The sequence below is a fragment of the Doryrhamphus excisus genome, chromosome 8 (assembly GCF_030265055.1).
Source record: "Doryrhamphus excisus isolate RoL2022-K1 chromosome 8, RoL_Dexc_1.0, whole genome shotgun sequence".
In the NCBI taxonomy this organism is placed as follows: Eukaryota; Metazoa; Chordata; class Actinopteri; order Syngnathiformes; family Syngnathidae; genus Doryrhamphus; species Doryrhamphus excisus.
This window is the reverse complement of record NC_080473.1, coordinates 5,942,322-5,959,665: the sequence shown is the minus strand read 5'-3', so window position 1 is coordinate 5,959,665 and position 17,344 is coordinate 5,942,322. Positions and strand designations below refer to the sequence as shown.

At 42.9% G+C, this 17,344-nt stretch overlaps 1 protein-coding gene across 21 annotated transcripts in view; it reads left to right on the top strand.

Moving 5' to 3' along the window:
- si:ch211-286b4.4 (SCO-spondin) overlaps positions 1–14,498 on the top strand; it is a 64,960-nt gene extending 50,462 nt beyond the window's left edge. For 11 of the 21 annotated variants that reach the window (XM_058080009.1, XM_058080015.1, XM_058080017.1 and 8 more), the window contains 23 exons: positions 35–234; positions 1,557–1,769; positions 2,252–2,397; positions 2,484–2,611; positions 2,692–2,836; positions 4,285–4,417; positions 4,480–4,626; positions 4,701–4,827; positions 4,899–5,110; positions 5,756–5,918; positions 5,990–6,057; positions 6,131–6,291; positions 6,614–6,731; positions 6,951–7,126; positions 7,192–7,228; positions 8,603–8,749; positions 8,817–9,149; positions 9,206–9,303; positions 9,366–9,445; positions 9,517–9,596; positions 13,126–13,145; positions 13,226–13,315; positions 13,573–14,498. In XM_058080009.1, the coding sequence (XP_057935992.1) occupies positions 35–234; positions 1,557–1,769; positions 2,252–2,397; positions 2,484–2,611; positions 2,692–2,836; positions 4,285–4,417; positions 4,480–4,626; positions 4,701–4,827; positions 4,899–5,110; positions 5,756–5,918; positions 5,990–6,057; positions 6,131–6,291; positions 6,614–6,731; positions 6,951–7,126; positions 7,192–7,228; positions 8,603–8,749; positions 8,817–9,149; positions 9,206–9,303; positions 9,366–9,445; positions 9,517–9,596; positions 13,126–13,145; positions 13,226–13,315; positions 13,573–13,704 (3,154 nt within the window). In that variant the 3' untranslated portion in view covers positions 13,705–14,498. The other 10 variants (XR_009131416.1, XR_009131417.1, XM_058080013.1 and 7 more) reach the window with 10 other exon arrangements.
- The last annotated feature ends 2,846 nt before the right edge of the window (positions 14,499–17,344 follow it).

Below are 17,344 nucleotides of genomic sequence, written 5' to 3'. Positions count from 1 at the left end.
GTTCTATAAATAACTTTCCTACTGCTTTCCACAGCTGTCCATATCCCTACTACTGCCCCCCCAATAGCTCTTCAATGAAGTCCTGCGATGGAGGCTTAAAGCCTGTCAAAACCACTGGGCTTAGAGGGTCCAAAAGCCTCTGCTGCAGAGTATGTGAGGAGGGCACATATCGTCCTGACCTATCGGCTGTCGTGCAATGCCTGTCATGCCCACAGGGATATTTCTGCCCCCCAGGTATATCCATCCAAAGAGAGGTTACACACATTATTAGAGCCCCCTAGACACAAATAACAACAACTTTACACTTCTATTCTACAATGTAGTAGACATAATAATAGAGAATAAGGTATTTTTACATTCAGTATAGTTACTCCAGACCCCATTCACTGTGCAATATCTGATCAACCTCCATGTGCAATATTAAGGGCTCTAAATGCAATATACTAAGTTCTATGTGAAGTGTTTCCATAATGCCTCATATTAACTCCCTAACAAGATCTCAGTGTATAGACTGGTCATATATCTCATCTCGTCTCATATTATCTACATACTGTATTGTATATAACTCTGGGAAAAACTGTTGATTTTTGTTAATACTTGGGTCGTTTATATTGTTTATTTTTCTATATTGTGTATTTTGTACTGCTTAACTGACTCTGTACTCTTGCTGCTGTGCAATACAAATTTCCCCACTGAGGGACGAATAAAGGCATATCTTAATCTTAATCTTAATTTAAGACTTGTGCTTGTGTGTGTCGCTATAAACATGTTCGGTAGGGATATGAAATCATGTTGGGGTCAGGAGTTGAGTTTAACCTTGGCATGGGTTACCGCAGCAACAGTAGCCCATGTTTATATTAGGGTTTTTTCTTCTGCCATCATTCGTTCATTCATTTTCTACCGCTTATCCTCACAAGGGTCACGGGGGTGCTGGAGCCTATCCCAGCTGTCTTTGAGCAAGAGGCGGGGTACACCCTGGACTGGTGGCCAGCCAATCACAGGGCACATATAGACAAACAACCATTCCCACTCACATTCATACCTATGGACAATTTGGAGTCACCAATGAACCTAGCATGTTTTTGGAATGGGGAGGAAACCCACGCATGCACGAGGAGAACATGCAAACTCCATAGCCGAGGGTGGGATTGAACTCGGGTCTCCTAGCTGTGTGGTCTGCGCGCTAACCACTCGATCGCCGTGCAGCCGTGACATCATTCAAACCTGCAATAAACGTTGTTTGTATGTCTCACCGTAACATGACTAACACCTAGTGACCAGTGTGGAATACTACATATTGTTCAGAGTGTCTTTGAATGCCTCTTCTGAATGCCGTATATTTGTATTTTAGTTAACTTATTGTTTTTCCTTGAAAATGCTTAATATAGGCAAACATTCATAAAAATTGCTTAAATATGCATATATATTGATTAATAATCAATCGTATTCAAACACAAAGTGGAGTGGTACGTTGTACTGCGATACGGTACGCTGCAAATAAGATGAATTCTAATATTTTCCATATTTCCTTTCTTTCAATTGATTTGAATGCATAGGCACAGACAACTACAAGAGTAACCCCTGCCCTCGGGGGTATGTGTGCCCCTCTGGGTCCGTACGACCAACACCCTGCCCCCCTGGCTCCTTTGGCAACGCCACCCATGCGGAGAAGCTCCAAGACTGTCACCCATGTCCGGCGGACACGTTCAACCACCTGCATGGCCACACAGCCTGCTTCCCTTGTGGCAGCTCGTCCACATCGACACCAGGTTTTATTCTATTTTTATTGCTCTGTTGTCAGTGGCAAAATATGCCACTAGGATGCCAACAAATGAGGCTGACGTCAGGATACCAGATTCCATACCAGCTTAACTCATCCAAAGGGTCCAAACTGTTCCAAGAAAACTCAAAGAATAGATCTGTCTAAAATGAAAAAGTGACCCACGTACTGACCCAGGTAAAAATATGAATTTTGGAAAAATATTTTGAAGAAAATCCACACCAAGAAAATGTATCTTATTTTACTGTCAGATGAGGCAGGGCGAAGGCAAAGAACAAGACTTTGGCACAGCATGGACAACAGTCCAAGAGCGTGTGGCAGAATGCCTGCAGAAAAAGACCAATTGGCCTGACTAACAAAACAACACTGTACGATATTCAGGTCGATACGTTCTATTCAGGAGGCCTGACCCAATACTTTCACCTACACTGAGCGCTTTTAGAGCTGTGTTGTCATATATTGTCTCCCGAGGTTCTTCATCATGTGCCTGCATTGGCAAAAACCGTGCCTTTCAGCACTCAGATGGTTCATGCTTGTGCAGAACGGGCTTCATCTTTTATAATGAGCTGGACTTCAAAAGCTCTGCTTCTGACAGCGAGTTGGACTGCCAGCCTGAGGTCAGTAGTCTTTTTTTTCACAGAAAGAGACAAAATAAATCCCAGCAATGTATGGATAGCATATATATTATGTGTGCATGCCTCAGATGAATCGGCGGTGTGCTGCAGGGCAGGTTCGTCTTGCAGCATCCAGAGAGTGTGTATCACCTTCCCTTCACTCCTGTAATGTAACCTGCGGACCGCATGGAGGAACCCTGGATGTGGAGATGGGGATGTAAACTGCTTTTTTTTTAAATTTCACTCTACAGTCTGTAAAAGTAATGACGCTTTATCTGCCTAATCCCAATCCCTTAGCTGCCACTGTCAGCGATACGTGTCGGCCGAGGAGCTGTGCAGCACTTCCTGCCTCTCCAAAATGCCACAGCTTTCATCCCACTTCTCCCCAGATGGGCATCTGATTCTCAGTGTTAGAGAAAAAGACGGCACGGTGTGGACCAAGGTGAGATTTTAAAACAATCCTTTTCACTAGGGATGCTCCGATCACATTTTCCAAATTATTTGTAGTAGTATTGGTAGTATTGGCCTGTGGAGCCGTATTATAGGGGAAACGTTAGACAACTCCAGGGTCTAGGTATCATGCAGCGGGCTCCAAGTGAGAGAGCAGTCGGTAAACCGGGTGTCTTCCAGTTGAAAGGTATTTATCGGCTAGCGCCGTTCACATGCATTTTCACAGAAATGGGCCAATATTGAGCGCTGGCCGATTGATGGGAGAATCCCTACTTTTTTACCTCATAATTATCTCTGCTAGGAGGTTATACTCTGAGTTATGTGTGTCTGCAGTATTATGCACAAGCTGCTTAACCTGCAGGTTTTTAATGCAGTCAGCCTCTCCTCAGAGAACACGATACAATTAACCCCCCAATCCCCCAAAAACTGATTTTCTGCCGCATATTTTGTGGAGTTTTCCACTCAACTGACTCTGTTTACTCACTCTCTGTCGGAACAACAAATCAAATCGTTTTGCACTAAAATTAGCTTTTTTATTTATTTATTTCTCCCAAGTTACTGCCCCCCCCCCCCCATCAGTTTGGCCTCAGCTAATGTCTGCTTTCACTGACGTTTCCTGTTATTGAATAAATGCTCCAAATGGTATTATGAGTGCAGCCATAATATGTCTCCATCAGGTAAACAGTCTAAACACGACATTACAAAATACAAAACACATTGATCAATATCTTTGATGCGTTGCAGGGTCTCTTAACTTGCCTCAGTACAAATACACTCCTGATCAAAAGGCCAGCTAAACTATTGCAAGAATTTAGATATTGCTTTAAGGAGGCTCTAAGTATTGCTTTAGAATGCAGAAGCCAGAGACCATTTTTAGAGTAAGCAATTTATTGCAAATATCATTAAACATAAGTGGGCTGTTCATCAGCTGATCAAAAATGTAAGACGGACTCTCTGCTAAAATAGAAATAAACTTTTCAAAAAAGGACTATTCTTGTTAATCACCTCAAACACTGGTTTGGGCAACCCCTGTCTGGTACTGATTTCTGGATATTTCTGGTACTGGATTCACATCAAGGGACCACGCAGGACGTTATTCAGGCAGCCGTTGTTAACTGAGGCCTTGTCCTGTTGAAAAAGCCACACAGACGAGGGCCTTCTGTCATCACATGACTGATGTGATGAGCTAGCCCTTTAAGGGTAAGCAAGCGAAACTACAGCCTGAATCTTATTTATGCATAGGAGGAAATAAAATAGAGAAAATAAGGGGATTAACCCTGAAGGCAAGACATTACAGACTTGGGCCTTGGAGGCACAGATGGAGCTCCTCTCCCATCCCCTCCCATCCTCTCCCATCCTCCCCATCCTCTCCCATCCTCTCCCATCCTCCCCATCCTCTCCCATCCTCTCCCATCTCATAGTATCTTTTTTTCTCTCCAGACTTTATTGGACATCGTAGGACCAGATCGCCATGCACAGGACATTAGGAAGATCCATTTGGTTGAGTTTGACTCTCAAGGAGTATTTGGTTGGATTCCTACACAAAGACAGGACATTGAGCTGTTTCTCTCAGGTGATAAGACTGTCTCCGTCTAAGATCATTTACAGGAAAATAATTATGAAGATTCTTTTCAGAATCATTAGACATCTCAGCTGCGACAAATAGAAAGAGGAGAAGCACTGGAGATCCCCAGGAGTTACTACTACCTCGAATCCCAAACCCAGTGGCCTGTCTGTCCACTGGTGACATGCTAATTTTCCGTCTAACCATAAATCACACAGGTATCCCATCTGGTTTCATATAATGTTCATCATTTCTAGTGTGCTTGCTTGCTTATTCATTCTGGGCCCTCCAGATCGCAATCTCAGCCACTTCCCCGTCTACGATAAAGACCACTTGTTCAACAGTAACCCCAGCTGGGACTTTGGGGTCTTCAGACGTCTTCAGACACTCATGAAGCAGTCAAATCTCAATAACACTTGGTGAAGCACTGCAAGAACAGAGATTCAAGTGCTGTTATACGTGCTATAGCATTCATTTGTCCTTCTGTCAGGTTTGCCCATGTCTTCTCCCAAACGGGAAAATATGCATTCATGGACAGCGCTGTCCCACATTGGAGTTTGGTGGCGGTGGTGAGCGAGGATGGGACAGAGTGCGACCCGCGGGCTGCCACCTTTCAGCCCATGACCCCGACACAGCTTGTCAGGTTCGGAGTTGTCACTCAGCATCGACTAAACCTCCTCCCGGATTGGGGAGTGATCACAGGTCAGTGCTGAAAAACTGGAGAAGAGTCAGTAGTTTACAGCGCCCAAGTGCTGTAGTACCGAATACTTCACAATACAGAGACATACACACACAAACTCTTTTTTCCACACACTTTTTTTAGTGTGACAGCTTCAATGACGTGACACTGCGAGTCTTTCAACATGCATCTTTTATTCTGTCATCTTTGACAAACACGGCGGTTCAAGCACAAACACGAATAAATAACAATAATAATGCTAATAAGTTCCCTTGCCGCCTTTAATGCCTTTACACATTGAGTGCTGTGTGTGCTTTTGTCACATTGACACCAACCCCCCAAAAAACATCTTTGGCTCCTGCTTGCCGGTAACTAAAATATTACCTTGCAGTTCAAAGCAAAAAAATCATCTGAGAAAAAAAACACTTGTTACTTTGTACACTTGTACGCCAAGGTACTACTTTATAAATCATATTAATATTGAATGTCCTCCCTGCCTCTCATGCCTCCACCTCGACAGTACACTCTGTTTTACCCCTGGTAAAACCCCCGGTTATCCCAACTTCACCGTACCCATAAAAACAGCCATTTCAAATACAGGTCCTGTATTTAGTCAGTGTGCTAGCCTCCATTATAGTATACTGTCTGTATACTGTTACTGTGTTTAGGCCTCCTAAGTCTACTGTTAGTGCTGGTTGTGGTGGTGACCACTACCGTGGTGGTGCTTTGGCCCAGCAAGGCGAAGCTGGTCTGTGGTCAGTGGAGGACAAAGCCCAAGTGGCGCAGTCTCGGTGACCCCCCTCATCCGGTGTGCATTTGCACTGGAGACAGGTATGCCATTTTGGAATACAAATACAGACCCCAAACAGTCATTGATTGGCTTTTGTTTGTGTTTATTCAAGGTTGTGTGCAGGTAGTAGAGGTGTAGCGGAGGGAGCGGAAGGCGAGGAGTCTGTCCTTTCTAAGGGAGGTGAGTTCACTACTGATGCGTTTAAAAAAAAGCTAAAACGACAGGTGACTATTAGCACAATCTGCCCATGTAGGAATGATGTCGGAGCGCTTTGATTTGGAGGAGTTCAATGTAAAGACTTTGTACGACAAACTGGAGGACCAGAACCTTCATGTGGCCTCGCAGCTGGCTCGGCATCGCAAGGACACACAGGAGTTTTATCGGAATATCTGCCAACAGGTTGAAGCACTACAGGTAATGCAGTGTGTTTTTTTTCTACTCATTCATCAATAATAGATGATAGGGATGCCTAGGTGTCGATATTGCAGCCTTGAAGGTTGGTTCATATTGATATTGGTCTGATATCAACACCAATCATAATACTGAGTACAATAGTACTTAGCAGTGAGCATGAGGCAAACTCACCGATTTACTTCTTTATGCACGCGGCATATAGTTTTTTTTGCTGATGTCAGGCTGATTTTCACTGTCATCGGATCGGGACATCCAGAATAGATTTTATGTGTGTTTTGAAAAACTTGTGTTTTTGAAAAACTTTTTTCAAACTGTTTTCAAGCACGTCTTTGAGAATATGGATGGCAAGAAGCTAAGTCTGCTAAAAGAGATGCTTGCATCCCAGAACGCGATGAGGGACAATCCATACAACAGCTCTGAAAAAAGGATATATGAACAAGGTAAAAGTACTTTTCAGCAAAAATACCCAAATAACAATGTTTTTATGAATATCCTTATTGACTTTCTTTAGGATTTGAACTTATGAAACTGTGGGACATCATTTAACTGAAGGCATATTTTTGTTTAATAATTAAAATATAAACAGGTTTCATTTTACACGGAAATGCACCTTTTAGTCTTGAGTCACATATTTCCCACTCTTCAATCCGACCAACCAGCCGGGGACTCCGCAGCAGTACTGGGAGTTGTTCTCAGGTCAGTGGAGGCACTGCTGAATAAACTCAATGGAAGCACTTGGCAGGCCCGGGATCTGCAACCTCCTCGTGCCAGGGAAGCACCAGTGAGGCATGCTGGTGTCAACACCAGTGACACCAGTACCACACCAGCACTACGGGTAAGACATACACTTTGTAGAGTACTGGAGAGTACATTTCACTTATTTTAAACGTTCGTCCACAGGATCCATCAATGGATTTGACTGAAATGGAAGCACCAGGTAGGAACATGTATATAAGAGCGTAAGACTTTTCTCACAGTCTGAATCTGAGCTTTTTTTGACAAAATGTAACAAATTGCAAGGGGTAGAAAAGTCACTACTAGTCACGACTTCACTATATTGTGTTTTCTGTCTCCACATCGTGGTTTGTAAATCATGCTTTTTTGTGATACAATACAGCCTATTAATCAAAAACTATGTATATTTAAGCAAACATTTCTGATTTTATTTTGCCTAAATTAAGCAAATTTAGGAGTAAAAATGGCAAAATGAACTATCTTTCTCATTTTTTTGCATATTGGTCACATCATCAAAAAAATCAACATAGTCAATGACAACATGTCCATCTGTCCATTTTCTATGCCGCTTATCCTCACATACTTACCTCACACATACCTCGAAATAACACTAAATGTTGTTTTAAATGAAACTTGTTCTTTTTAAGGGAGAAAAAAACAAAAGACAGGTCAGGACTTTGACTCGGCCAACTCCAAAGTCTTTTTGTTTTTCTTCAGCCATTCAGAGGCGCACTTGCCAGTGTGTTTTGAGTCATTGTCCTGCTGCACAACCCAAAGTTGGTTTCAGCTTGAGGTCACAAACCGATGGCCTGACATTCTCCTTCAGGATTTTTTGGTAAATGACGGAATTCATGGTTCCATTTATCACAGCAAGTCATACAGGTCCCGAGGCAGCAAAACAGCTCAACACCATCACACTTCATCAGACCACAGAGTACGGTATTTTCCCAAAGGTCTCGGGGATCAAGAAACTAAAAGTTTTCCAAGAAGAATCTTAATGTCCTTTTTGTTCGGCAGTGGTTTTTGTCTTGGAACTCTGCCATGCGGGCCGTTACTGTCATGAACACTGACCTTAACTGAGGCCTGAAGTTCTTTGGATGTTGTTGTGGGGTCTTTTGTGACCTCTTAGACCTCTTAACCGTATTTAGAAGGTCATCAGTGAGCTTTTTTAGGGTCTATGAAAATGTTTGATTTCTAAATTATGAATCCTACTTTGTGAAAATTCACATCACGGTCAGGCCTGGAACCAGTTAATCGTGATAAAGGAGGGATAACTTTATTCATTCATTTTCTACCGCTTGTCCTCATGAGGGTTGCGGGGTTGCTGGAGCCTACCCCAGCTGTCTTCAGGTGAGAGGTGTGGTTACCCTAGCATGCTTTTGGAATGTGGGAGGAAACCCGAGTACCCGGAGAAAACCCACGCACGGGTGGGATTGAACTCAGGTTTCCTAGCTGTGAGGTCTGTGCGCTAACCACTCGATCACCGTGCAGCCCGGGATAACTTTATTTGATTTGTATCCACTTTCAAACCAATGTGCTCCATGGTTCATCATTTCCTGTGTGTTGCTCCCCTTAGGCCATTCACACGGCACAGAGCCTCATCTAAGTGACGTGGACCTAGCCAAGCTAGTCTGCATTACCCCCCTATGCAAGACTCTACAAGAGATCCAACAGCCCTTCCAAAATTTCCCCACAGCCCCTCCTGGGCAAACTCTCCCTAACGGTACACAAGTAGGAAGACTAAATCCACACAAGAAGTCGGAATAAATGTATTCTCCGTCTTCCCACAGTGATTGGTGAGTCATCCCAGGAGAACACTGACGTGCGGCTTATTCCAAGCGCCCTCGACAGCCTCTCACCTCGCCACTCAGCCGTCTTCCTGTTTGGTTGCCGGGTGATGGAGCTCCTTGAAAAATGCTCCTCCGTGTTCCCCTCTGTGCTCCTCATGCCAGCCAAGTCCGTCCCGCGTTGGTGCTGCGATAACAGTCTGCTGTCGCATTGCTCGGGGGACTTTTATTTTGACGCCAGTGGTCAAGTCCTCTATCTGAAAGAGGCCAAGCTGGAACACATCGGGCATTTTATCGCCACCATCCTTCAATCCATGGCCCACGTAGCGTCATCAGGTGAGCTTTCACAGCTGTGTCAATCATCTTGGGAATACATTATCTTTTTAATCCAGGACTGAGAGCCCAAAGCTTCATGCAAGTGCTTCACGAGGCCATATCAGCTCTGAGCCTGCAGCTATTCAACATGTCTTTCACGCAGAGCACAGCAGAGGTGCGTAGGTGGCATTCCAAAGTCTTCACGCTACATCATGTGATTGCATCTTCTCTCACCAGCACGGCGCACTGGGAGAGGAATTTCTCAATACAAGCGTTCCCAAAGCAGCACACCTTACTGAGCAGGTCTTGGCTGCAAGGTGCATTTGGAAGGGGCAACCTCAACGTTTCTACCTGTTAACAAAATAACACCTTGGGCTTTGTCTTTCAGGCTCGAAAAATACAGATATTCAATATTAGAGCAGCTCATTGGAAGGCTTGGTGCAAAGCCACCTGAGGACAGAGAGACAGGTAAGCGACAGTCTGGGGCAACGTAATTAGTTGTGGTTCGGGATGTTCAATATTGACATAAAAATTAGATATTCTTTCATATTGATATCATTATTTCTGACGATAACGATATCAAGCGAGGGGCGGTCTGCCTAATAGAATATCTGCGCGACGGCGTATAGGACGGAGGGTATAGGTGTGTCTGCGACGTGCGGTGGTGACTTGGACCCCGGTATCCCTCCTCAACTCCGTGCCCGCCAGGCCCCCTGCCTTCTGGCCCTGAGGTCAAAGTGCGTTGCCCCTATTTTCTGAACATTTCACCTCCTTAAATGGGTAAAGATAAGATGGAAGCAGCATGCCTCCATTGTTCAGTAGAGATGAGCGTGGTTCTCCATGCTGCAACTATTAAGTATTTTCAGTAACTTTAAGGAACACTGTAAAGCAGGGGTGTCCATGCTACAGCCCAGGGGCCATTTTCTGCCCTCAGCTTGTTCTTTGTTGTCGCTAATGAGATATTCATTCATTCATTTTCTACCGCTTATCAGTGCTGGAGCCTATGACGCCTATCCTTGATGGCTGGGTACACCCTGGACTGGTGGCCAGCCAATCACAGGGCACATATAGACAAACAACCATTCACACTCACATTCATACCTATGGACAATTTGGAGTCGCTAATTAACCTAGCATGTTTTTTTTGGAATGTGGGAGGAAACCGGAGTACCCGGAGAAAACCCATGCATACACGGGGAGAACATGCAAACTCCACACAGAGATGGCCGAGGGTGGGTGTGAGGTCTGCGCGCTAACCGCTCGTCCACCCTGCAGCCTATATCACTAAATATTTGTCACCTATTACTATATTGCAGTACAATATACTTTTTTTAAAATAAAATTTTATTAAAAAATTTATAATTTTTTTTAGAATTTTTAATGTATTTTAATCAAATTAGCAATTGTGTCTGCACTTGTTTTGGTCTGCTGCCCCCTGTTGTCTCTTTTCTGTCCTGCAGCAGACTCCTGCCTTGCTCTCCTGGTTTGCACACCTGTTGCCTATCAGCCGTTAGGCCTTCTTAAAACCGCTGCCTCGTCCTGCCTGCACGTTGCACGCTTAATTTTTTCTCCTGGCTTTTTGTCTCTCTTTCCTGTAACTCGTATTTCTGCTGGCTACTAGTTGAGCCACTTTGTGATCCTTATTTACTACTTTGTACTCTTTTGTTTGTATGTCTTTAGTTGTACTTTGTTTTTCCTCCTCTGTATTATTAAATACTATTTTCCTTTAAATGTTCCTTGGTCTGTGCTCTGGGGTCCTCAACACATGGCACTAGTGCCACCCAGTGTAACAAATTGTTCTTATTGGACATTTTTTTCGTGTGTTTTTAAGCAGTTTCATGTTTTGCTTTTTTTTGTTATACCCAAAACGAACCCAACCGTGACCTTAGATGACCATAGCTTATGGCATACAATGGCGTGTATACAAGATGCACACACTTATTATTATTTTTGTTTCCAATACTTCCATGAGGAGCTACAAAGAGCCCATTGGACTCATTGGCTACAGCATAAGGAGTATTGAAAAATAATTGTAAGAAGTCAAGCATATTACACCACAGGGTCCTTAATTGGTTGTTTGTTTTATAATCCGTGCTTGTTAGGGCTTGTTTTGCTTTGTTGCTTTTCCAGGCGAATTGTATCAGCCTTCATCAGTTGTACATTCTAATTGTTGTTTTCAGCCTTCATGGTCGAGTGCGAAACAGTCCCCCAACTCCCAACACACAACCAACGGACCCCCGCTGATGAAATCTATTCATATGCAGTATTTATATGTTTATCACTGTGTGTGTTTGCTCGTGGCTGTCAATTGGTGGATTGTGATACTCGGATAAATTGCGCTGTGATTACGCTGCAAACCAATTTCCCCGCGGGTGCAATTAAAGTATCTATTTGAAAGTAAAGCGGCTGAAAAGTGGACGCTGGTGCCCGCTGTGAACATTTCCAAAAGCCCAGAGGGCGGGAGGAGGAGACGCTTGGTTTGTTTGACAAATAACGGCAGGACACTTTAATGCTGATGGAAACACTTTTGCTGTGTCAACATTATGTGCACAACGCCTGCCGGTAATTGCTGGAGTTCATTTATTAGTTCGTTTATTAGTTTGTGATCATATATTCTGTTTCATACACATGACAGCGAAGAGGCACGCGTCAGCAAATATACCACGACTATAAACCTTGGATATACTTATATACAAACGTGTTTGCCCTTTCCTTATTGCTTATTTTTTCCACCAATGATCATCAAATTGGTCTATCGTCTACTATCATCTACTATCGTCTACTATCATCTACTATTGTCTACTATCGTCTATCGCCTACTATTGTCTACTATCATCTACCATCGTCTACTATCATCTACTATCGTTTACTGTCGTCTACTATCGTTTACTGTCGTCCATCGTCTACTATTGTCTACTATCATCTACTATCATCTACTATTGTCTATCGTCTACTATGGTCTATCACCTACTATCGTCTACTATCGTCTACTGTCGCCTACTATTGTCTACTATCGTCTATCATCTACTATTATCTATTATTGTCTACTATCATCTATTATCGTCTATCGTCTACTGTCGTCTACTATCATCTACTATTGTCTACTATCGTCTACTATCATCTATCATCTATCATCTACTATCACCTACTATCTATCGTCTACTATAGTCTACGATCGTCTAGTATTGTCTACTATCGTCTACTATCATCTCCTATCATCTACTACCACCTACTATATATCGTCTACTATCGTATACTATTGTCTACTGTGGCCTGCTTGTTAAATTGACTTAACAAATGGCGAAAACATGGAATGGTGGTGAACCTTACCAGGAGCGGCCGGCCAACCAAAATGACCCCAAAGGTGCCACGACGACTCATCCAAAAGGTCACAAAAGACCAGCATCCAAAGAATGAAATTAAAGAATGAAATTATGTATTGCTATACAGGCTGTACTCTGGCGACTCTAAAGTACATCAAAGTTTACTTTTGATGGTACTGTCCACCCAGAAGATTAATCGAGGCACACATGGTTAATTTTGACCATTGACAGTTATCAGCACGGATCCTTTAAAGGAAGTTTTTAGGAATTTATGTTTGTAAAATATCCTTAGGTCTACCGTTTTACTTGAATTGGTTCTTGGAAGGGCCCGATGGTTTTAGCCTTGAGCTGAAATCAATTTGTTTAAGCATCTTTTCAAACACTGTCGAAGTTCCTGCATGGACTAACGATAATGGACTCATTCAAATAAACACACGTCAATTTGCAGAATGGTAATGGAGGTCTGAGCCAACGGGGCGTCCGGGGGAGGGTAGAAAATGAGAGTGAAGTCCATTTGCAGTGCTTTCAAGTTTTAGTTCTGGAAGAATAGTCATTCATGGCGGGTGTAGTTCACGACCCTAATGACTCTACTTTGAGATATGCAATTATCAAGTTTCACTGACCTACAATCAATATAAGACGTCTAACATCTTTAACTGTTGTATCCCTACCAGCATATGGGACTCCGGCGGAGGTATGGTCGTTCCTAACACGTCTTCATCCATGAACCCCTCCTCCTCCGGGTTGCATCCATTAAAATAGCTGTCTTTCCAGGTGGAGGAGGAGATAGACCGCTTGAACCAGGCCTTCTTGGAGCTCAGCGTGCAGCTGCAGAGGAGTGCTCATAAAGAGAGAGAAGACGAGGTAATTCACTGGGAAAGTACACATAAACACGTCATGTTATACGTATGCAGTATGTGCACAAACCAGTAAGGTATTCCATGTAACACTAGTCTATATGCTAGCTATACTATACTACCATACTGTACTACCTCACTGTACTAGCTTATCTCTCACCATTATACACAACTAATTACAGTTCTGCTGCTGAGCATCCAAAAATACCAAGCATATCATCATCATCATTAATAACAAACACCGTGTGCTGTGTCCTATGGCAGAGGGCATCCCCCCCAAGCCTGGGTCGTAATGGAACAATCCTGCTGGAACTGAATAGACGCTCCGTTTCGCAGCGCCTCAATCAGCTCCAAATCACATTAGACCGGATCAGACAGCAGCAGCAGGTTCAGTGATGGGGTGAGAGGCCGCACACACACGCATGGGCGGCAGGGAACGTCTGAAATTCCTCCTGTAGTATTCCAGCTGGCAGCAGCCGGGGCCAACAAACAGCAGAGAGTGGAGGTCCTGATCAGAGCGACCTTGAGAGTGCTACTTCTTGACAAGTGAATGACTAACACCGTCCAAGGCTCCAACTTTAACGGTCTCTGGACTACCACATGCCAAACAGTCCTGACGTGCTGACTCCGCAACATCACGGTTAAAAATACACAGCGGACATAAAATACAAACATGTGATACATGCTCCCTCAACATCCGATACGCCTGCCAGGTTGATGTGGGAAGTTTACTATATTCTCTATTTCCCTCTTTCCCTTCATACTTTATTCATTCGTTCATTTTCTACCGCTTTTTCCTCACGAAGGTTGCGGGGGTTGCTGGAGCCTATCCCAGCTGTCTTCGGGCGAGAGGTGGGGTACACCCTGGACTGGTCGCCAGCCTATATTCATACCTATGGACAATTTGGAGTCGCCTTCATACTTTATATTATTGCAAATTGATTTCTAGAAAATAGTAGCATATTTATTATTCTCTTATAATATTGTGTGATTTATTTCATCAAATTAGATGAAATTAAAGCTCTTAAATTACACTTGGAATATTACAAACTACGGTAGTTCTCCATCCATCCATGCTACATACCACTTATCCTTATTAGGGTGGCGGGGGTATGCTGGAGCCTATCCCAGCTGACTTGTGAACTTATGAAGTGTCTGTTTTCTAGATATTCATAATAATTAAACATTAATATGTCCTGTAGGATTTGGAAGTACATGCACGATTAAGACAATAAAGTTGCAGTTAATGGCGAGATACGTAGTCTGTGTGTGTGTGTGTGCACTGCCCTGCCATAAAGGGTGATGATCAGCATGTGTTCACACATAATTCATCATTTCACAGCCTGTTAGACAATTCACCTCCGCTGTGGAGAACCCCGCCTGGCACTAACATGCTGGAGCATTCCGGTGGAGCATTCCGGTGAAGCATTCCGGTGGTTCACAGCCAATAGCCAGCTCGTACACGGCTTTCTCATAATACAAGAAGCAGATTCCTTCAGGGTGTCTGTGAGCCAAATCAGAAGGTCAGGCGGAGCAGGTCTTCACTGACTATCTGTGTTTGTTTGGGGCCCGGTGCCAGCCTACCCCCCCCACACACACACGTGGAAACTGGCTTTGCCCTTGTGTGTGTTGTTATCAACTAGATTAGCTGCAGTGTGTCTCTGTGTGTTTGAGTCCCTGAGTAAAGCTTTTGTATTACTTTCATGATTTTGCTTTCTGTAATTTTACTTTGTTGCATATCGTGGTTGGCTTCTCTTTATATTTGCATCACAGTTAATAATGTGATATTGTTATTTAAGCATTTATTTTACACTATATTTCCAACCGTAAAACTTGTCATTCTCCTAACATTTCAGTTTTATTATTGTTGAATTATTACTATTATTATTTATTACTATGATTATTTATTACTTTATGTAGTTTAGGTATTTGCCTATTTTTGAGCATAAAATGGCTCAATGAAGTAAAATAGAAATACAAGGTATTCCAAAAGATGCTTTCAAAGACGTTGTGAGATGCAGTATCCTACACTGGTCACTAGGTGTCAGTAATGTGACCGCAGAGTTGACACACAAGCACCAGAATCTGCAACTAGAGGGCTTATTGCAGGGATGAATAAATGATTTATCCCACGATAGGCACAAAACTCACAAACATGCGCTGAAAGTCAACTCTGCACCGCTGATGTCACTTCCTGTCCGCCCTCCTCAACTAAACTCACCTAGCATCAGAACGCATTTACTGTGCCGACACAAGCATAAGTCTTAAATGGCTTATTTTTTTATTATTATGTCTACTATATCGGGTATCATGGGTGTAAAGGCAGATATGGGGTGTTATTTCATCTGTAGAGGGCTCTAATAATGCTAAAAACTATATTTAGAAGTTGTACACAGGTTTACTATGCTAGCTATGAAAATATTCCATTTAAAGATAATGAATCTTACTTTGTGGAAATTCCGGTCTGGTCTGGAAACAATTGACTGCAATAAACGAGGGATTACTGGAATAACTGACACCATAAACACAACATTGCTGACCTCTTGATAGCCTTTCCGCCGTCAGGGTTTCCTGATGTGTGGACCTAAAATGTTGGTGGACCAATCTCATGCTGTGTTGGTTGTGTGTTCATTTTCATGTCGTCGCCGTCGTTGATGAGCTGTATTTACCTTAGTCCTTATTCCCAGCTTTCCCAGCATGAGATTTACATTTCACTCTTACCCGACATGTGTGCTGTAATCATGTTATAATCTTGAAATCCTTCCAAATCCCTGGAAATCTGCTGAAGGGAACATACATGAGCATGCGGTGAGCCACAGCAGTTAGAGACATTCACCGAGGAGGCCGATGGAGTTGTCAACATCATTTTTTTTTTCTTGTTCAGCCAAGAGTGAACTGTTGATTCAACTCATCTTCTACTCCGGTCTCATCAGCAACAATCTGCACACCTGCTGAGATTCACAGCGGGCTTCATCTTTCATTGTAAACGTCTCTACTTGCTGTGCGAGGCTGCTTCCACAGTGTGCGTATGCTGTCACCAAGCAGGGCCTCCTTCTGGTCACCATGGCATCACCGCATCGCTGTTGCTATGGTTCCTGTATCTCCAGGATGTGGCTGTCATATTTAGTCCCCCGGCCTGCTGCTGCTGATTTAACACAAGAGTGCACTTAGGCGCATTTTTGGTCCTCATGTTGAAACACGGCAATGCACACGTCAGCAGTTTCTCGCCTTTTTGCAGCTCAGAATGAGAGCTAAAAATAGAAACAGTGAAACGTCCGATTCCTGATCTGTTCTCAGTCCCGCCATGACTTCACGTAGATTAGCTGACAGATTAAACAATCATGAACAATGAGGTCATTGCAGCTCCAGAGAACACTTCAACATTGCCGTATCCTTTTTGGGGGGTGGGGGGTGGGGGGACACAGAGTTGACAGATTGCATCATGACACACCGCACTAATCCGCATCTACTGTGTCTTAAAGAAATAGGTTTGTATGTAGAACTATAAGATTACTGCTAAATAACTATGCTACTACTAGTAAGATGACACACTGGACTGATCACCTGTCACCTGTCAATCATAGATGACATATGCAGTGCAGACAGGCGACCATTCACACTCACATTCACACCCAAGGGTAATTTACAGTCTTTGGACGGAAGGGAAGATCAGGTTTTTGTATAACAAATTAATTAAAAAAATAATTTAATTTTAATTTTAATTTTAATTTTAATTTTAATTTTAATTTTAATTTTAATTTTAATTTTAATTTTAATTTTAATTTTAATTTTTTCTTCATGAAATATATCATTATTATTATTGTTATTATTACTAATATTTAGCTTTTGGAGGGCATTCCTGAACAAGCTGTAATCTGCAACAAATGAAATGTCTAAAGCTAAATCAGATGACGTTAAAGTTATATAACATTGAACAACTGTTCAAAAGTATATTTGTCATTATGCAGTACATGTACTACAATATACCCTCAGTTTTCACTCCATGGACGCCAGCACAAACAAAATGCAATGGAGC